This window comes from Alexandromys fortis, unplaced genomic scaffold (genome assembly GCF_014885135.2).
Source record: "Alexandromys fortis isolate MF-2015 unplaced genomic scaffold, M_Fortis_MF-2015_v1.1 scaffold_197, whole genome shotgun sequence".
Classification (NCBI taxonomy): Eukaryota; Metazoa; Chordata; class Mammalia; order Rodentia; family Cricetidae; genus Alexandromys; species Alexandromys fortis.
The window spans coordinates 250,672-271,998 of NW_026068072.1; the positions used below are offsets into that span (position 1 = coordinate 250,672).

Consider the following 21,327-nt stretch of genomic DNA (forward strand, 5'->3'; position numbering starts at 1 on the left):
AAAAATATATTTTAAGTCTAAAATAGTTTTCTTCTTCTGTATCTCCAGATAATGTGGAACTCATATTGAGAACTGTTAGTAACCAGCACAGCACTGAGAGCCAGGACAACGACCAGCCAGACTATGACAGTGTGGCATCGGACGAAGACACAGACATGGAAACCAGAGCAAGCAAGGCAAACCGGCAGAAGGTGAGAGGGCAGACACATAGGACAGACATGTGTCTCTTAAACGTGTTCTCCCACTGGGGCTAGCGCTGAATGGCACAGTGCTTGCCGAATATGAGCAAGGCCCTGCATTCAATTCCCAGCACCACCAGAAAAAGCCACATACACATGCAAAAAAAAAAAAAAAAAAAAAAAACCTTGCCTGCAAAGTTGTGAGGGTTAGCCCTTCGAAGGCACTATGGATGGAACTGGGTTTCCTGCTACCTCAGGCGAAGCAGATAAAAATGCTTTTTGTCCCTGAGCAAATGAAGAGTCAGTCTGTTGGTGTCATGGCTATTGGTGGGACATGAACAGAGGCTTTTATACACTCAGATTTTATAGAGTAGCTTCTCTGCGTGCTCTTCTCCCATTGAGGGTCATCTCCTGTCCCCAGAAGATGTCACTGATGGGGAAGTGGGATGGTGACAGTAAAGTGCACACCAGCAGATGGTGTTCCTCATAAAGAGATAGCGAGAGAGCCTCTAGACAGTTCAGGGAGGGAAGTCTGGGCAGACAGAAGGGACAGCCACGGCCTCAGGAGAAGGCTAGTCATGAGTAGAAACAACCTAAAAGTCACACACAGTGTAGAGGTCTGATGCCACTTTGGAGGACTGAGGCCTAGAGGGCAGGCAGAGCCCAGGAGTTTGAAGTTGGAGGGCTGCTGAAAATATGCAAAGGGCTGACCACAGAGCTGCCTCAGGGCCTGGGCCAGAAGACCCAGAGGGAGAGACTGAGGCACTGCACTGTGAACATGAGAGAAGGCCTCTCCCAACTACAGGCTGCCCCAGGACTGACCCACAGAGGCACTCCCCAGACCCTAGAAAATAAGACAGAGCTCCGGAGGCATTAAGCAGGGAGATGGACTTAGAGATGTGTCTAGCATCTGCTTCCTCGTGCTGGCAGAAGGGACACCAGTTCACTCAATGAAAGCTAAGATTACCACACCCTCAGGGCTAGACCCTCCATTGAATGACTAGGTTCCCACCTCTCTTTCCAAATATCTGCTCCCCAAATGAGCTCCACTGCTGGTTGGAAGCTTCTCCAGACATTCTCACTGATGCCCTCCGCTCCTCAAACACTACTTACAGCTCACCCCAGCTCCTTAATGTGTAGTCCAGTCCAGCTTTTGCACCCTCCCCTGCTCCACTGTATCTGTTTCCACAGCACTAATCACCTGCAGTGCTACTATGTACTAGATGCTAGTTATCCCAGCTATGCTGCTGGAACATAAACACCGTGGAAGCAGCAGTCTTTGCTTATTTTCTGTACTGATATATCCCACTCACTGGTAATTGCTTGATGCTCAATAAATAGTATGGAATGAATGAATTATTGAAAAAATAATTTTTTAAATTAGTATGGAAAATGTATGCAAGTCAGGACAAGCATTAGGCAGTCAGTGTCATATAGGTTTGCAGCTCCCTGCCTGCTCCTTTAGGAAACTCTGGCTTTAAAATTTCAGAAGTACTGTAGTGCCCCTGCTTCTCATTTGGTTTGCAATTCAGCTGGCATGGCCAGAGACTGAAATTCTTTAGCTGTTAGTCTTTAACATTATCATCTGAGATTGTGAACATTTTCCCCAATTTATTTTTAGAGCCTAGATTCAGATTTATCAGATGGACCAGTCACTGTGCAGGAGTTTATGGAGGTCAAAAGCGCCCTAGTGGCTTCTGAGGCCAAGATACAGCAGCTAATGAAGGTGAATAACAACTTGAGTGACGAGCTGAGAATTATGCAGAAAAAGGTAACATGTCAATAAATGCCAGGATGGTTGACTCGCTGATCCCAGAGCAGAAGGGAGAATCCTAGTCACCATGATTGTGGTCAGAGGGAAGAAAACCATTTACTGTTACAGACCTAGAAATACTGGGGCCAGGCTGTCTTTTTGAAAGCAGGATGTGTATGGCTATTTGAAATGAAATACTTCTGATTTGAAATGTATCCAGAGTAGGACTAGGGTTTGTAGCTCAGTGGTAGAGCGTCTGCCTAGCATGCATAAGGCCCTGGGTTCAGTTTTCATGTTTGGCGGTGTGTGCTTCTAAATGCATTGTTTGCATCTGAAAAAATGCATTCAGAGATCTACTTAAAAGACCTAACAAATGTATAAGTCGGCATAGCTTTGCCCTGTCCTGGGCTTCCTGAGAGTCTGGAAGCTACTTCCTGGATGTGATTCCCTGCTGCCCTCCCAATCCCATTACTGATTCTAAAGATTAATCACACCGTTCAGACAAAGAAGGCCAAAGAATGTGCTTATCAGCATGGAGGTGGCCCCAGCCTGTACTGCCAAGTCACTCAGGTCTGCAGGTCACTCAGCCCCCATGACCATCTAGGTAGCGCACAGCAAGACCAACAGTCCAAGAGCCCTTTGCTGAAACATGCAAGACCTGTATTTCCTCCACCTTTTGAAAACAAAGATGTAGTTTAATGCAGTCATCACAAATCATTTTCTTGGAGTGATTTTTTTTCCCCCTGCACCTTGCCTTTGTAGATCACTCTGCCAGACATCACCTTTTTTCTGTAGCTCTCCTTTCAGTGTCCACAGAGTTTTCAGATGGTGCCGGGAGATGACTCAGTGGGTAAAACATTGCCAAGGTGAAGACAGAAGTTCAGACTCCCAGAAACCATGTGAAAAACCAGGGCACAGTGGTCCACCTTCAGTGGCCAAGCAACAAAAGCAGGGTTAGGGTCTTCAGAGCAAGCTGCTGGCCAGACTAGACAGAACAGTGAGCTCCATGTTCAATGAGAAACCTTGTCTCCATATATAAGAGAGAGTGCGACTGAGGAAGGTACCTACACATATGCACACACATGTGCAAAGAAATTGCCAAGGAAAACTAAAGTTGGCTGGCAAGATGGCTCAGCAGGTAAAGGCACTTACTGCAGCAGCCTGACACCTGCATTCCAGTCCCAGTACCCTCTAAAGGCCGGAGAGAACTCCACCAAACTGTCCTCTGACCACACGACTCACATGCCACACACATGCACACACAATGATTGCTTTAACTTCTAGAGGTGACCCATGTCTCTGAAAGCAGATGTCTTGAGTTTCTTTAGGAAGTGGAGAGCAAGGACTAGAGAGATGGCTTATCGGGTAAGGAAGGCACTTGCCACCATGCCTGATGTCCTGAGTTCAGTCCCCCAAACACACATGGTGGAAGGAAAAGCCTAACTTCCCAACCTCTATACGTGTGTTGTGTTGTGTACTCACCTGGACACATACACGTACACACAAAGAAATAAATAGAAATTTTAAAATGGAAATGTTGAACAGGGCCATTGTTCATTGATTATTTCTTCAATTTTTAAAAATGTTTTTGGTTTCTAAAACTATTGAATTATTTGTAACTTTTTATTTCCTGCCATATTTTTCCCAGAGTCCTGCCACGTTTTTCCCAGAGTGTAGCCTGATTTTTTTGTTGTTTTGGTTTTTTGTTTTTTGTTTCTCGGGACAGGATTTCACTGTGTTGTATATCCCTGGCTGTCCTGGATCTCACTCTTTAGACCAGGCTGACCTGTGGATTCACAGAGATCCACTTGCGTCTACCTCCCAAGCGCTGGGATTAAAGGCATGTCCCACCACTGCCTGGCTGCCTGCTTCTTATAAAGATAAACATGGATAAAGTTTATCTAAGGGCATCTTCTCTGTAAAAATTAGGGTTTTTTTTAATTTGACACAGCCTTGTAATCTGTCCACTTCAGACTAAAGCTGAAGAATAACAAGTTCAAAGACTCTTTGGGTTAAGAACTAGGTCAAGGCCAGCCTGAGAAACCTGGACTCTGTTTCAGTGTGCCAGGGCTGCGGCTCTGCCCGAGGCCCTGGATTAAATTCCCTGTGTGAGGGGCTGGGTGATTGAAACCAGGGACTTGTGCTCATCTCAGAAGACAATTGAGCAGAATCCAGACTGAATGTTTCAGAGGCAGCCACAGTGTTGAGAGAGTTTCTAATTTCATAGTCTAGTCTGAAGCCACGCTGGGCTTTTAACTTTGGCAGACACTTGAGCCCTGCACTCAGGGACCTCTAATCACTTACACTCCTCACTTTTTGGACCATGGCCACTTCACTGAGGCCACCCAATTCCCCATCCATAATCCTGACAGGCCATTCACACTTGTCTGTGTCCCAGAAGGCAAGAATTTCTAGGGGCTCTTTCTTTTTAAGAGGAGCTTGCAAGCATAGGCAAGGAAGCTATGCTTCTGTGGAAGTGTGGCTCTGCTGATACAAAGATGTGGGGTTGGTTTACATAGCAAAAGATGTATTGATTTTATCTCAAAGCTAGATAAAGTTTTTAATAGAATTGGCAAAGTAGTGTGATTTATGTCTGATCTTTCACATTTAACAGTTGCTTGGAAACGATGCTAATTAATGAAGAGGACCGGCTACTATTGGTGTATTTTCCACAGTTCCGTGCTTTCTTAAAAAAAAAAAAAATGAAAGTTAACTCCTAACACTGCATGAACTTGCTATTGGAAAGTAAGGATCTCCTGGTGCAGACACAGTTGGTTATGGACTTAAACCTTGGCAAAGGAGGGCAGCTGGTCAGAGCATACGTTCTGTCAAAGAGTAGGCAGTTGATACGGTGACATGGATGGTGCCATACAGCGGGGAAGGACCGGGCCAGCACGGATACGTTTACTTGTATTTAAATTGCCAGCCCCACACTTTCTTGCTGATCTCTTAACCTTGAAGCAGCATTCTTGTGAAAAGTGGAAAGAGTACTCAGGGCCTCCAAGTGACTACCAGATAGGCTAGCCCATTAAAGCCAGCATCACCGACAAAGCCAATTGAGAGAAAGGCCAGACACACCAATCCTGACAGAAAAAGGACTGATCACCAAAGAGAAGCAAGTGTGCCTCGTGGAACGCCCCTTCATGTGAAGATGCTAACACAGTCCAATAGGTTGCCAGTTTTCTGTGATATATTAATTTAGCAAACTTGCCATGGATTGGTTCCCTCCTATTTTTTTTTAAAGATATGCTTGAAAGTACTTGGAATATCAAGAGTGCTATGCAATAAAAAATTTTATCCTGATTTTTCTTGTTGGCTCTTTGGAAAGCATTAGGCACTGGGCTTTCTCGGCTGAGCTCACGCGGTGTCTCGCTCTTGGGAGAGCATTAGGTGCTGGGACTTTTCTCGAGCTGAGCTCACTCTGTCTTGCTTTGCACCGCAACTCTAGTCTCTTTGTGCTGCTTCCGTGGCGTCTCCTGTCACTTTCCCCATTTGCAGACTGCTCAGGGATCATGTGAAGAGAGCCCTAGTTAACACTCTGAGCCTCTTCCTTGAAGCAGAGTACAGCTTGTCCGCAGATGTTTGGGCCCTACGATAGTCCAGAGTACAGCTTGTCCACAGATGGTAGACTTCAGTTTCTCATGAGCCTGTGCGATGCAAACAGTGGGTTACTCCAGAGGGAAGAGGTGTCACTTCACTTGCAGCCCAGCTAGCTTTACTGTTCGCATGAAGTCGGTATTGTGTTCATGTACTTGGTGTTTGCTTTGTCTGCTTACTGTGCAAAAACACAGGCCCACTGCCTAACATTTCTTTCAGCTTCAAACACTCCAGAGTGAGAATTCAAGCCTCAGGAAGCAGGCCACAACCAATGCCTGTCAGGTGCAGACTGGCCCTGATTACCCAGACACTTCCAGCCACTCGTCCTTAAAGCGCCGGCCGTCTGCCAGGGGCAGTAGGCCCATGTCCATGTATGAGACTGGATCAGGTCAGAAACCATACCTCCCAATGGGGGAAGCAAACCGCCCTGAGGAGAACAGGACAAGGCTTCAACCCTTTCCTGCTCATGTAAGTAATGCCACTATGTATCTGTCCCTACTGTGTGCTCTGACTGTGTGTTCATCTCCTGACCATGCAGCTCTCAGGCTCTGAGAGGTGCCCTTGTGTTTGCTGCGTGGACATGTCTGCAACTGCTCCCAGTGTGACCATGAACACGTGTGGACTGAAGGGTCTGGGCTGAACTGGACATTCTGGTGCTTGCTCAGCCCTTCAGTTCCTCTCTTCCCATGATGGACTTCCCAGACAGCCTGCCTCTGTTGGCATTTGTGTGTGTGTGTGTGTGTGTGTAAAGCTTCCTTCCTGAGTTCCACAAACAAAAGCCAATTGTAAAGGTCACTGGCAGAAATGTCTTTGTCTTCAAAATAGGCAGAGGTTGGGGTTGGAGGCATGGCTCAATGGTTAGAGCACTGGCTGCTCTTAAAGAGGACCTGGGTTCATTTCCAAGCACCCACAAGGCAACTCACAACCAGCTATAACTCCAGTTTCAGGAGATTTGACACCTTCCAGCCTCCAGTGGCACTGCATGCACCTGATACACGCACATGCTGGCAGAACACTCCTACATAAAACAAACACAGCGGAGGAGTCAGAGGCATGCCCTTCTGTGAACTGTAGTGCTTAGGACCAAAGATGCTCTTTTGGGCCCTGCGACCTGATCCATGGAGCTGAGAGACTCTGGGCTTCAGCATAGGCTGTTAGCATGGCTTGGTCATTTCATAGAGATGCAGTGTAAGCAGCAATTATAGCAGTGCTCAGCAAGCTGAAGCAGGGGGATTACCAGACTGTATGAAGAGATCTTCTCTCCAATCAGACTTTAAAGAATACAAGGCTGTAGATAATAGAAACTGTGCCCACCACCGGTGCAGTGCCAATTCCGGAGACTGTCCTGTGGCAGATTCTTATGGTCTGCGGAGCTCGCAGGTTGGGGTGCAGTTTTCAGACATTAAAATGCTGTCTTCTGGATTGGTTTATTATGAAGATGTCTGTTTTCACAGGATACCACAAGCACACACTGCCTTATGTGGTTATTTTTTCAGAGTGTCATATTTATCCTTATAAGTGTCAAAGTTAATTCTTCAAATTACATAGAGAATTTCAATAAAATTTTTAGGGGAATGAAAAGCAAATGATAAAATCTTAATAAATTAGCCAGGTGGTGGTGGCAGCACACACCTTTAATCCCAGCACTTGGGAGGCAGAGGCAGACGGATCTTAGTGAGTTCGAGGCCAGCCTGGTCTACAGAGTGAGTTCCAGGACAACCAGGATGATTAAACAGAGAAACCGTGCCTCAAAAAAAAAAAAAAATCTAATAAACTGATTTCCATTTTGTCAACTTCAGAGTGGTAAAACTGAAGTATTGTATGTAACCAGGAGTCCGTTTCTCAACTTCCCTTTGTTTGGTTTAATGCTTGAAGACAATGTATTTGCATATAAACTAAATGAAAAAGAATCTTATTTTTTATATAGCTGAAAACAAAACTTAGGAAAACCCACTTAGTAACTTGCAAAGTGTACTAGATTTTAGAGGGAATTAGGGTGTGCGGCTGTTGTCCTTTATCTGTAGCACTGGAGGCTGGAGTGATGGTGTGCACGAATTTAGTCCTCCATGGCCCTAACATCTTATTGTCCCTCTTGACTGGAGAACAAGCATCATTGCAGACTATGCATTAAGAACAAGTGCTGCCAACTTTGACAGCTACACCAAGCATAGCTATGATAGCTATGGTATCCTTTCCCTTAAGGAGAAGTAGCCTCTTAAATGGAGAGTGGTTTCCAGCAGGCACTAGCGTCACCGAGGATTAAGCCTCTCAGGAGCTGTGTCACAGCTGTCATCAAGCTCATGGGACTCTTGTTTGATGAGCTGTAGGGCGGGAGATGGGCGTTTATTTGTTTTGTATTTTCCCAAGCTTGTTTCTTTCTCCACTTCCAGATTGGGAGGAGTGCACTTGTGACCTCCTCTTCGTCTCTGCCTTCCTTCCCCTCTACACTTTCCTGGTCCAGGGACGAAAGCGCCCGAAGGGTTAAGTACACTCTGAATGGTCTGCCCTGGAGGAGGGGCAGTGCTCCTGGGCGCTTTGTGCTTGGGAGCTGGCCCTACTGTCCCTTCCCCTTGCTAACTCCCCTCTGCCCTGCATGAAACAGCGCTTGGCTCCTGGTTTCTCACAGCAGCAGGCACCTGCACCCATGCACTTCTGTTCCTGGAGAGACTCAGCCTCCCTCCGTGTAACTCCACATTTTTCCTTTTCACCATTTAACCAATTTCACAAACCAGCCTGCAGCATTCATTCTAAGCATACTGTCTTGTTAAACAAACAGAACATTTAGCCGGCTGCTGGTTAAATATAACAGGGCAAATCTGTCCAGTTTTGAGCAACAGTTACTAAAAGTATTGGATTGCATTTGGGTTAACACGAAAGTGTCATGCCTTTGTTGTTGTTGTTGCTTTTAAACTACTGACTTACTCTATGTTAGCACCATCTTAGCTGACAAACCCAACCCTCAGTCGGTGCTCTCATGCCTGCTAGCAGTATAGAGGTGAGGTGGCTGCAGACTTAAAGCTGTCTGCTTGTACTGGTTGGGCAGACCCCTCTGCTGGTGTGTACCTCACACTCTGAAGTACGTGGTCAAGCTCCTCTAGAGGGGTCCCTTCCCCCATTCACACTCTTAGAAAAGGAAGCTAAAAGGTGCAATGGGTTTAAGTTCCTGTTCCCAAAGGACCATCATGTAGAAAGGAAAATACTTTCCCAGGCACAGAGAGCATAGCATGATGGCTTCCTCTTGAGCCTGAGTGCTGGAGACCTGCCCTTCAGATTCCAGCTCAGTGTGTCTATAGCAAGGGCAAGAAGAGGTAAGAGGACTGAGAGCAGCAGAGCAAGCCTTTGTGGACCCCCTCCATCCCTCAGAGTGATCTCTTGAGTTTCCTCACAGCCCTTTCGAAGCAAGGAAGTCAAATGAATTCTTGCTCTTTGATACTTGCAGTCCTCAAAGTGTACTTAGTGGTTTTGTTTCAACAACCCAGTTAAAGAACAGCAAAAATAACAATGAAATCCCCCCATTTTGTTAATAATTTTGGTAATGAGAGTCAAGTAGGCCCTTCTTTTCCACCGTAAAATTTTGTAGTTCTTAAAATTTCTGGAGTTTGGGAGCCTTGAAAAGCACCAGTTGCTGAATGACTTTGTGCACAGTGATGAATGGGGTCCTTCAGCTCATCCGAGCTCCTGGCAGCTTTGTCGTGGGCTTAGGTTCTGTGGTCTGTCTGTGCAGAGAAAATAGCAAGTTGTTAAAGAACCGAAGCAACACCAGCTATAAGGTGACTTTTCTATTAACAGCTCTGAGAGCAGCACTTAACAGCCCTGGCTCTGCATGTTCACAATAATTTTCATAAACTTAAATGCTGGCTACATTGAAATCCTGTATGCTTTTTTGACGACGGAGGAGGACTTAGTGCGTAAGTAATTGACCCTGGGTGACTGTCCTCTGCACTTGAAGAGCGTTTCCTGAGCACTGGCAGTGGGTGTGTGGCTCACTCTTCTGAAATTTTAAACAGAGCGTGGCACTTTTGATCGTTATGGGTAATGTATTCAGTTTCTGACTATCACCTTGACATCAGGGAAAGCAAAATCATCTGTTAGAGAGATATGGGATTCCAGGAGGTAAGAGGATTGCAGGTTTAAAGCAGACCTGGGCTACATAGCAGGTCTCTGTCTCAAAATCCAAAATAGCAGGCCCAGAGGATATTAATCCTGTCTTCTAGATTTTTCCTCCCATGGGAGCAACTCTGAATATACTGTCCAGCATAATTATGGAGTTTGTGTGTGTGTGTTTGTATATATGTTTGTGTGTGTACATATGTATTTGGTGTGTGCATATATGTTTGAAAATGTTTTAAAAAAATAAAGATTAGTCAGACATTTCCTGTAAAAGGTAGCAAAGATCTTAGGAGTTAGAGTTCTGAGATCAGGCCCACAAGATTCATCTTTCACTTCCCTGTCCTAAATGTGGTACCCCCTCTGTCCGCCATCCAGGCTTCTAATGTTGGTAAGACACTGACTTAAGCCAGATTAAAATCTGCAGCAGTGAACAGGAGCTTAAAAATTTAGCTTTAATATCACAAGGTCCCAAGCCAACACTTAGTCATTTACCAGATGAATTGGAGTGGACAAGAAAGTTCATATTAAGAAGCCAACCCTAAACTGGGCAGTAGTAGCACATGCCTTTAATCCTAGCATGCAAGAGGCAAAGGCAGGCAGATCTCTGTGAGTTTGAGCCAGCCTGGTCTATAGAGCTAGTTGCAGAACAGCCAGGGCTATACAGAGAAACCTTGTCTCAAAAAACAACAATAAAAAAAAAAAGTCAACCTTAATGTCTTCTGGTGCAGGAGTGGGGACATCCAAGAGGAAATATAAAGGACCTCAGCAGACAGACAGACAGAGAAGGCAGAGTGTGACAGGACTGAGGAGCACCCCACCTTGGAGCTGTCCAAACCACAGACCTTAGGCAGACTTCCTCAAACCAGTTTCCTCTAGCAGCCACTTTTTTCTGGATGAGACTACACTGTCTCGTGTGTCTAAGCCTTTACAGCTGTAGCCTTTGCCACACGCTCCCGCACCAGCTCAGCCCCCTGGCTGTGCATGGCTAGAAGCAGGCAACCAGTAATTGGTGTAGATTTTACAATGGTTTATGCTCATTTCTACATAAGGGGTTGTCACATGTGAGAAGATGAGCACCGAGAGATGGTCTCTCCTCCAGGTGTGGTCCTTGCCACAGCTTGTCGCACTGAGAGGCCCTGCCTTTAATGGCACTGCCATTCTCTTGCAATGTTTTTAGGGATTCCTGCTTTGAATCTACAGCCCATTTTGAACCTTCAGTTATACTGAATCTCTGCATCTTCAGAGGTAAATGTTTTGGGAAACAAGTAAGAGTCTGGCTAGCTTTCTTAAGGGCTCATAAAAGCATCCCTGAAGGCAGTTCTTAGCAGCAGTCATCCAGACTTCCCGAACCTGTGTAATGTGGGGATCTAGAGAAGGCTTGAGATCTCCTGCAGACAGACTCTGCCTGAAGCTGAACAGCTAGCTCTGCTCCTCAGTTAATTCTAGCTCTGAGGTGTGTCTTCAGACAAGTGCTGGTGTGTTCGTTATTAATTGCATCTCATTCCATTGGGTTGAGAACTAAATGAGAGGTTGCATGTGTGCCTCTGTCAGCGTGTGTGTCTGTTCAGGGAGCCTCTGGTGAGCTAAGGAGAAATGGACCCAGTGTTCACTTACCTCTTGATGCCTTTCCACTAAAGGGCTGGCTGCTGTCCCAACTGGGTTCTGGGTATGAAGGTAACACCCTGACAGGAATGCTTCCATGGGAAGACTGAGGAAGGATCTAATGCTCAAAACTAATGGGGTCTCCTTTCTCTTGTAGACATCCAGACTGGAGAAGCAGAACAGCACACCGGAGAGTGACTATGACAACACTCCCTTTGACACTGAGCCAGAAGACACAGTGTATGTGTGAGAGCACAGGGAGGGGCTGTTAGCACAGAGCTGCTTTAGTTTCCTGATGTCATAATTGTATGTCTTCTGTACTCATATTGCCGCCTCAGCACGTGAGCCCTGTGCCAGCGTGCTGTACCTTCCCGTGGGTCCGCAGTATCTGCTGCACTGCACCAGTGCTGTACCACCGTGCGATGTCAGCTACAGTCTGAAGCTGTTGTTGCCTGGGGATGGTTGTTTAGCAGCCCCGACTCCAGCCCAGGACAAAAGGAAAGGCCTTAGAGTGGCTGTAGGCGCTGGTGATAAGCAGGGCTTGCCGTGACTCCTGGTAAATAGGAGGAAGGAAACCCGGAAAGAGCTGATGAGCACTTGTCCTGCTTAGTTATTCTTCCCTGTTCACAGGTCAAACCGAAAGGGACGGCAAAGGAGTATGGTGTGGCAGGGGGATGGCTCATTGCCAGACATAGCAGAACCCCACTTGGTCCCCAGCCCCACATTCCCCAGCACAGAAGATGTCATCCGGAAGACTGAACAGATCACCAAAAACATCCAGGAGCTCCTGAGAGCAGCACAGGAGAACAAACATGACAGGTATGAGCTGCGGCTGAACTAAATGTGCCCCTGTGCCAGCAGGGGCTGCGTGAGCTCCATTCTGACTTCAGGGTGGATGGAAACTTAAGTACAATGTGGATGTCTTGAGTTAGGGGTTTTTAGGATGGTGTTTTTATTTTCATCACGTCACAAAGTAATCTGAAAACAAACCATCTAGAAATAAAACTGCAGTGTACAGGACAGGAGAGGAAACCACCTCACAACTTGAAGGTGGTTCTTCCGGCCACTGCTGCCGCTAGGATTTCCCTTGGAAACTAAGTTTCCAGACAGAAGGCATCCTGAGGGAGGCCGCTCTGGAGCAGTCTGGCTCCCCTGTGCACACACAGATGTACGTGTTAACTTGGCAAGAGGAGGCTGTGCCTTTTTCCCGCATAGAGCAGGGTGCCCACAGCTTCCCACAGCTTTGCCTGACAGAGATAAGGGATTTCATATGAGAACCACTCCTGGAGGGAGTGCTTCCATTCTGTGGGGTGCTCTGTATGTGATCCTTTACACAGTTAATATATGGCTGGGGTTTCAGGCTGCCCTTGCTCTCACGCCTCTCTGGTGGTTGTCAGAAATAGGTGCCCTGAGCGTGTACTTCAAAGATTGCAGTATGCTGTTTGCTTCAGTTCAGGAAGGTTTGTTACGGAGATGTGAATTCAGCATCTTTTATGATTGACCCTCCTCTCCTTTGAAGACCAGAGAGAAAATGATGGTTTCAAAATCATTGACTTAGGCTTCTGACTTAAAGCTAGAGTGGCTTAGGGATTTACCTTTTCTTAATTACTTGGTGTTCTGTGCTCTGAGTACTTGGTGCTGCGCTGATGACAGCCTCACCTTTATCCCTCAAGTTTACCTGGGGGGGCTGCACCTCCACACCTCCATCTTGCTTCTAGTGGCCTGAAGCAAGTTCCCCTTACCTCCTCCCCCACCCCCAGCTCTTCTTCAGCTTCACTTACTTGTGGTCATGTTTCTGTACACACACTCACTAATATAAAATTAGAAATAGAGACAGCTTTTGATAGTCTTTAGTCAGAAGTCAGTTTTATGGTTTTGAAAACGCAAGGAAAGAATATTACTTGAGGCCTTGAGTCTGTGGTGGTTACAGTGGTTACAAACAGCTTTGTCAGGCCAAACCTACAGCAGTCGTGGCTGTGTTTCTTTGCAGAAAATGCCTCCAAATGTACTTTCTTAGTGCCCATGTCCCTCCAAGACAGTGGGGAAGTCAGGCACACATAGCCAAGGCTTGGTGGCAATGTTGTATTAAGAACCGTCACTCAGTACCTCATCAGTTTGTGTTTGTCCCTCTACACCTGGTAGCACATAGCCTCGGGTACACTACAGTGAGTCGCCCCATGTGCTCCGTCCTGCATAAAGCCGGGGCTTGCTTCTTCCCTTCCTCTTCACGAGTCAGACCACCATGGCTGTTTATGAATGCGAATGTGACGCATCACCTCCTGCTGCTGAGCATCCTAACGAGAGGAACTGTGCGCGTTCATGGCCAAGCAGATAGCACGTAGTGAAGTGCAGACACCAGTTAAATTTAAGGATTTTTTTCAGTCCTTTATTCTTCACCTCTATGGGCCTTGGCATGGGACCATTGCTCCTCTCTCTAGAAATCTGGAAGATAGCTGTGAGAAGTAAGGGAGCAGGCTGGGCATGTGTGCTTGTCTTCATCTCTGTTGCCCAGAGCACACAGTGCAGATTTCAGGCCTGGGGACTGTTACCAGGGTGGATGTGTGTTCCTGAAAGGAGAGGGACCTGCTTTGTAGCAGCGTGCGCGCCTGCTGTTTGGGTGCACACAGCCAGCCACAGCTTAAGCCCTTCACTAATGAGTGGAAATGGAACCCACCTGACCCTGAGCACTGTGCACCTCTAACCATGATCTCTTCACTGTCTTACAGCTACATTCCCTGCTCAGAGAGAATACATGTTGCTGTTACCGAGATGGCAGCCTTGTTCCCCAAAGTAAGTCACTTCCTACTCGCTCCCTTCCAGTCAGTTTCTCAGAATGGCTTCCTGACCTTATATTGTCTTTGTGAGGAGCAGGGTGCCAGGATAAGACCCAGGACCCTGTGCATACTAGGCAAACCGTCATCTTTTTCTTACATTTTGTAGCACATGGTTTTTAAATACATCATCTTGTAGGGCTTTAAGATGCTTTCACTATGCATGAATATCGGTTTTAGTAAGACATGTGTATGTAAGTCAGGTGCCGTGAGGCAAAGCAATGGAAGAAAGTTTAGAATAAATAATAAAGATTATTTTTTTTACATACCTTAAAATAGCACATACTACTAAAATTCTTCTCAAATGTAAGCATTTGCTTACTCCTTAGGCCATGATTTGCAAAGCTAGTAATGTTTAAAATACCCAACTGTAAAACGTTGGGACTTTACAATAAACTGCGGTTGCTCTCAGGAGCAGGCGTACCCCTCACTGCTGGATGGCCACCCTGCGGCCCACAGCAAACAGCTTTACTCTTCGTTTTAGAAACCCAAGTCTGACACGGTGAGGACTTCCCTCCGGTTACTGACATCCAGTGCCTACCGGCTTCAGTCGGAGTGCAGAAAGGCCCTCCCAGGAGACTCGAGCTTGCCCGCGGATGTGCAGTTGGTCACACAGCAGGTCATCCAGTGTGCCTATGACATCGCCAAGGCGGCCAAACAGCTGGTCACAATCACCACCAAAGAGAACAACAGCTGAACTGCAGGGCGCTGTCCTACTTTCTAGCTCCTGAGAGTCCTGCTTTGCTTAGACATGAACTCTTCAGATTTTTACAAAAGCATTTAATGATGATTTGAAACTTTTTTAAAAAAAAATCTCAGTATTATTTTTGCATGTTTTCTAACAGATTTTTGACTGTGATTTAACCATTGCCTTATGTGTGCTTGTATGCAGCTTAGCTCCTGTCCTGTTGTGTTGTCACCAAGTGCTTAGGTCATGATCCGATGTGTTTAAACGCCATTGTTCCAAGTTTGCGACAACTTCCAGCCCCTAAAACTCTCTACCCATGACAAAAACTATAATTGATATTTTTAGTAAACATTTTCTTAAGAGAGTTGGATTTTAAAAAAAAAAAAAAAAAAAACCAATGTTATCTGTTTCTTCCAAGCATCGTGCAATAAGTAGACTTTTACATCCTGCCGCAGAGGCTCAGAACTTGGGGTATCTCTAGGCATGAGAGAGCGGGTCCTTGCCCCTTCCTAAGGGAAGTGCATCTCTAGGCGGGGGGACAAGGAAATGACCCATTTCTAACTTCTGTATCATGTTAAGTGTTGTGTTATTTAATATTTTTATCTTGGTTTTCTATCTATAAAGATTTTACCGTCATGCTGAAGTCTTCATAATGTCCAAATAGTATTTAAAAATTCCCCTCTACATCAGGTTCCAGTTGGCCACATTCAGAGCAAGAGCACCCCTTGTCAGGGACCTACCTTCCCCCCAAACCAGACAATTCACTCAGAACTTAGGGCAGGCAGAAAGAACCTGGGTCTGTTCTCGCGGCGGACATTCCTGCAAGGGGCAGGTGCTGGCATTCCTGCAAGGGGCAGACATCGCAGTGCCCTTCATCCTTTGACCCTCACAGCTTCACATGTCTCCTCCTGAAGGATTTCTTCCCAGGTAAGACATAATGGCTCAGTGTCTTCCCTTCCCCTATGGCACTGCAGGGCTAGTCCTCCGCGCTCTGCTAACTGCAGCTCTCCCGTAGGTCCGTAAGCACAGAACTTGACGTCTAGGCCGTGGCAGCACTGGTGTTTACTTCAGGCTCTTCCTTGTTGTGGATGTTGCAGTCCATCCCCTTCCCAGCTTACCACATCTCTTTGGCAGTCATGGCTATGAAGCCAGCCAGGTATACAGCAGGACACAGCCAGGGCATAGGGCAGCTGGGGAGCCCTGCCCAGCCTGCAAGGACAGCAACCTGTATTGCTAACGCTTTGGTTTTTCAGGATAACAGGAATTCGAGTTATTTTATGCCATTTTTCTAGGTGAAATGTGGACAGTCAATCCAGACATGCCCACTGAACAAGCAGAAGTGAGCTGTGGCCTCTAGGCTACCTCTTCATAGCCTCTGCTGTGGTCTGTAAACTGCAACATGAGGACTGACTTTGCTGGCCGCCAGCATAGCCTCTGAGCCAACTCTGGAAGGCAGTGATGACCTGCTATGAGGTCACTGTCAGTCTCCTCCCCCGTGTGTTCTCTGGGAGTGCCACCATGGTCAGGTTCTGCAGGTCATGTGTGCATTGCATGCATGGGAAAGGACCAGCACTCCAGAACCTGTCCGTAGAACCCAAAATGCCACATCACTGCTGGATGCCCAGGAGTGCCTTTCAGAAAGGGGCCTGCCAGCTTAAGCTCGGGCGCTGCCTTGGACAAACTTGTCTGCATACTGCAAGGACTCTACTGCCCTTCCTGGCAGGCTCTCAGAGCTGGTTCCCATCCTGAGCTGGTTCCCATGATCCCCAGGGAGGATAGGCCTCTGTTGGAAGCTTCTCAGAAGAGAATTGTTAGAGTCAAGGACCTGCCACAGAGGACACTCTGTAGAAAATGAAGGAACGTGGGGCCAGTCCAGCGTTGCCAGCTGCTGTCAAGAGCACCAGAATCCAGACAATCCTGAGTCCTCCTCAGGCTGAAGCTCCCAGGTGGAGGCCAAGGAGCCAGCAGGAGGTGCCCTGCCTGGAGCCCCCGAGACCTGGGGTCAGAAGATTCTACTCCCATAGGCAAATGCATCTTGTCTCAACGCTTGTCCTGGCTGGGTTTTGCTTGTGGGCCCCATTGCCTTGCACAGGTCAGCTCTGCATCCAATCCTGCTGTTCTGTTCCTTGTTCCCTTTTCTGCCTTCCTTCCTATGTATCCCACTTCCCGAGACAGAGAGGATGAAGGACCTGTTGATGAGCAGACCCTGCCCCACGCTCCATTTGGAGAAGACACCATGACGGTTCTTACTTGCCAAAGACTTGAGTCCAGTGTTGCACTCAGCTGGGACTATAATCGCACAATGTGAGGGGTGCTACCCTGACCCCAGTGACTCGGTCACAGAACCCAGATTGAGAAGAGCACAGTTTTATCCTCTACATCTGGCAGTCCAGTTTCCTTTCCTTCCTGTCCTTACAAAGCAAAATGCTGCATAGACAAAATGAGACGTATTTCACACCAGTGTTTACCTGTGTCGCTCGTGCGCCCGCACTTGTTTCTTGTTGTCATTAAATATCCTGTCCCTGAAGTTACTGTTCCCTCATGTAAAGTCGTGCTGGAGTTTGTGCCTGCCAGTTATGCAATAAATAGTCTCTTAAATGTCTGTGGTCATTTTGCTTCCCTCCAGCTGGTGAGTGTTTCCAGCCACTGGGTAGGGGTGTCAAGTTTCCTTGTCACTGGGTCTTTAAGAAGAGGTGGTCGCTTAAACCTCCCTACCTTGGGGCACCCAGATTAGTCCTTTTTTTCCTGTGCCTAGCATGTAGCATTTTGTTTTGTGTTTGAGGCAGGGTCTCAACACGTAGCTCAAGAGTGCCTTGAACTGTCATCCTCCTGCCTCTGCTTTCTGAACACTGGAACTACAGGCATGTGCCATCATACCTGTCCTGGTACACTTACCCTTTCCATGTTTAGGTCATCCCAAGCCAGCCCAACTCAGATGCCCTCACTCCTTCCCAGTAGGCAGGCAGGTAATAGAATTAGTCCGTGCCGAAGGCCAGCAGTCTGTCTTCACTTTCAGCGTGCATAGGGGCTGTGCACTTGGCTTTGACAGGGCCACCTTGTCTTCTGGAGAAGTGGCATGGTAGTTCCAGGTGGAAGGAGGCAGGGATACTTGACTATCTCTGGGCCTCTCAGGGTGAAGCCTTAAGAAAGGTGGGATGTTACTTCCAGCTTGCTAGGCAGGACAGTTTAGGAGAACCCACAACCCACAGGTCGGACCCAACAACACACACCCAGAGTGCTTCCTGAGCCAGGCTCCCAAGAGGGCCTACAGACCCTGCGAGGCTGGCTCAGTTGTGTGGGTGCCTCCGGGGCTGCTGCTGCAGGTCTGTACCACATTGGAAGACACTGCTGTAGACAGTCAAGTCTGTGCACCACACAGCAACTTCTCCAGCTCTTGCTGTTGACTGTGTTGGGCACTGCTCAGTTCTCTGAGGCACTGGTGAGATGGCACTTGCCTCTAAGCCTGAGAACCTGAGTTTGAACCCAGAACCCACACGGTAGAGAACATAGCTTCCGTGAGTAGCCCTCTAACCCCGTGAATGCATGGGCCATGTACACACCCACAGACATGCTCAACCGATGAGGGAAGATTTATTTCCTTTGACAGAAGAAAGCAGCACCCAAGGAGGCAGACTTCCCCGCCTGGGGAAGGTGAGGGATCAGATGGTTCGTAAGACTGAGGCATCTTTGAGAATATGGCAAAGAAGCCAGTGACAGGAGCTCTGGACGCCTCAAAACCCGACTCACAGGGTACCCCTGAGACTGCTTAAACAAATGGCTTTCAGCTGTCAGCTTGTGCCTCAAAGCCTGGGCTCCCCGCAGCGGGTTTGCCTGAGCTCAGGCCCTCGCACCTGGACTATCTGTTCACCGAGGCCAACAGAAAGGCCTGCTAAAGGTTTGGCCATGACTCAGAACTGTGTGAATATGTCCTCCGTCTGTAGGCCAAGCACAGGCCCCTCACAGAAGGGACCCAACCCTGCTATCCAGCAGGTCAGGCAGGAGTGTGAGGTTGTCCAGGAACAAGTCCTGGAGGGTACCTGCCTCTGCCTTCTGACCATGGCTTTGTCCTGTTTCAGCCCAACTACAAGCCCTTCCATCAGCTGTGAAGCTGGTCTCTGAAAGAGCAGACATGACCTCAACTCTGCACACCCATCCCACACACCCCACAGCTTCCTCTCTTCTCAGGTTCCCAAACTGTTCACACTCACTCAGAACCTTGTCACAAATGGGGCATCTCTCCAGGGACTCCAGAGCCTATGCCTACAAAAAGCCTACCAGCACCTTGGTCAGCCTCTCCTTCAAAAGCCCAGGTAGACACTCACCTAGCCTTGACTTCTCTTTGCTAGCCTTGGCTTCTTCTCTTTACCTCCTCTGTAAACTCCATCTCATGCCCTAAGAGATAGGCACATTTTGAAATTGCAGTCCATACACGGCATCTTCCTCCAGCCCCTTTCCAGAGCCCCACTTTGGTACTACTACCCCATCTGAAGCCCCCCACTCCTACTTTCCCAGAGTGTTTAAACACCCAGGAACTAGGAATAGAAACCTCCCCGTTCTGCAGATGAGAAGCCTGAGGCTCAGGCCTGTGAACACAGGCAGTAGTAGGCAGCTCAGAGTACAAGGCCTGTGCTCTGAACCCTGGGTCTCTACCCAGGCGAGTGAACGTCCAGTATAAAGACAGCAGGCCTGGGGGGGGGGGGGGGGGGGGGAGGGATGGCCCGGGGGGTAAGGGCAGTGCTTGCTCTTCCAATGGTCCTGAGTTCAATTCCCAGCAACCACATGGTGGCTCACAACCATCTGTAATGAGGTCTGGTGCCCTCTTCTGGCCTGCAGGCAAACAAACAGGCAGAGTATTGTATACATAATAAGTAAATAAATATTTAAAAAAAAAGAATGAGGTATGAGTGGGAGGATTAATTAAAATGGGGAGGATTTTGCCCACACCCCTGGCAGAGACACAGAAGGCATCCCCTGGAAGGCTAGGTCTTCTGAGTTCCCCGCTTTCCAGAAACTTTTTAACCTACCCAGTCCTGACTGGTCTCTAGAACTTGGTTTGTAAGTTTGGTGCTGTCTTGGTGACTATGTAGCACCCCGGACTCCAGCAGCCTATGTTGGGCACCTTAGTGAGTGAGCCGTTTCTTTGTCCCAGGCTGTTTCCTGGGCCAGGATGTAGGAGGCATGTTCCAGGAGGGCTTCTGGGAGGCCTCTGCAGGCCAGCGACTTCCACCCCAGGTGTGTTGTGTGTCTGTGTAAGGCCCAACAGCAGCGTGAGAAGACGGGTGGGTGGAGGAAGTCCATCTGAAACAATGCTGAGGTGGGAGGCTCGGGGGCCCCAGGTTGCTGTCAACTGTGTGCTTAGCTAAGTCTCTGATGACTGCTGAGCAGGGACCAAGGCACCTTGTAACTCCGTGGTGTACGCACATACACATGCACTAGCTGCAGGTATCCGTTCTCTCCTTCCTCCATATGGTTTTTGAGGGCTGAAATCATTAGACGTGGCAACAAGAGCCTCTAACTACTAAGCCATCTTCCTGGTCCCTGAGAAAGCAATTTCTATCCACAGCCCAGAAAGGTTCAGAAGCAACTATGTGAGCTGGAAGCCAGAAGCAGTACCACGGCCAGTCAGATCTCGATGCTCAATTCTGCCTTGGGAGTCCCCAGTCAAGTGACATGAATGACAGACAGTATGGCCCAGAGTGGGGACTCTCACAGATGCCTGCCTACCGTGACTAGGGAAAGAAACACAAGAGAGCTGCAGACGTGGGCCTGGAGACATGGAGCCTGCAGACGTGGAGCTGCAGACATGGGGCCTGCAGACGTGGAGCTGCAGACGTGGGGCTGCAGGTGTGGGCCTGCAGACGTGGAGCTGCAGACGTGGGGCCTGCAGATATGGAGCTGCAGATGTGGGGCTGATCATCCAGAGTCATGCAAGCAGCTTTAGAAAACCCAATTTCAATAGAAAAAGATGGAGCCAAAGAAAAATGAGTAAAGAAACAACAGTGCGCCAGGCGGTGGTGGCGCAGGCCTTTAATCCCAGCACTCAGGAGGCAGAGGCAGGCAGATCTCTAAGTTTGAGGCCAGCCTGGTCTACAGAGCTAGTGCCAGGACAGGTTCCAAAGCTACACAAAAGCCCTGTCTCCAAAAACAGTATATCTGTGTGCTCAGCTATGTGGACTGAAAACAAAAGAGCTGTAGCTAGTGTTCAGAGAAGCATGTGACTGTGTCCCGGTGATCATAAAAATAATGTCCCCTTCCTGAAAGACAATGATGTCAGACTCCACATGGCTGAACTCCAAGCCATGGAGAACTGTAAGGGCCAGTGTTTTTCAAAAGCATCACAATAGGCCTGCAAGTGATGCTTATGTCATGAACTGAAAGCTACCTAAAACCTAGATGGCAGGAAAACTTTCTGTCCATAAACGAGGCTGTGGCCAGGCAGTGGTGTCACACCCTACACACCTTTAATCCCAAACAGGTGAGGCAGAGGCAGGTGGCTCTCTGTCTACAGAGTTCCAGGACATCCAAGACTACACAGAAACCTGGTCTCAATACACCAAAAGAAAACAA

The 21,327-nt window shown here is 47.9% G+C and overlaps 1 protein-coding gene across 18 annotated transcripts in view; it reads left to right on the forward strand.

Moving 5' to 3' along the window:
* Git2 (GIT ArfGAP 2) overlaps window positions 1-15,396 on the forward strand; it is a 45,128-nt gene extending 29,732 nt beyond the window's left edge. For 2 of the 18 annotated variants that reach the window (XM_050121158.1, XM_050121159.1), the window contains exons 13-20: window positions 49-191; window positions 1,801-1,950; window positions 5,749-5,997; window positions 7,920-8,009; window positions 11,399-11,481; window positions 11,872-12,060; window positions 13,968-14,031; window positions 14,557-15,396. In XM_050121158.1, coding sequence (XP_049977115.1) covers window positions 49-191; window positions 1,801-1,950; window positions 5,749-5,997; window positions 7,920-8,009; window positions 11,399-11,481; window positions 11,872-12,060; window positions 13,968-14,031; window positions 14,557-14,769 — 1,181 coding nt within the window. In that variant the 3' untranslated portion in view covers window positions 14,770-15,396. Of the gene's footprint in view, window positions 1-48; window positions 192-1,800; window positions 1,951-4,546; window positions 5,236-5,748; window positions 5,998-7,919; window positions 8,010-9,318; window positions 12,061-13,967; window positions 14,032-14,556 lie in introns of those variants that run through there. The other 16 variants (XM_050121162.1, XM_050121163.1, XM_050121160.1 and 13 more) reach the window with 15 other exon arrangements.
* Window positions 15,397-21,327: the final 5,931 nt, after the last annotated feature.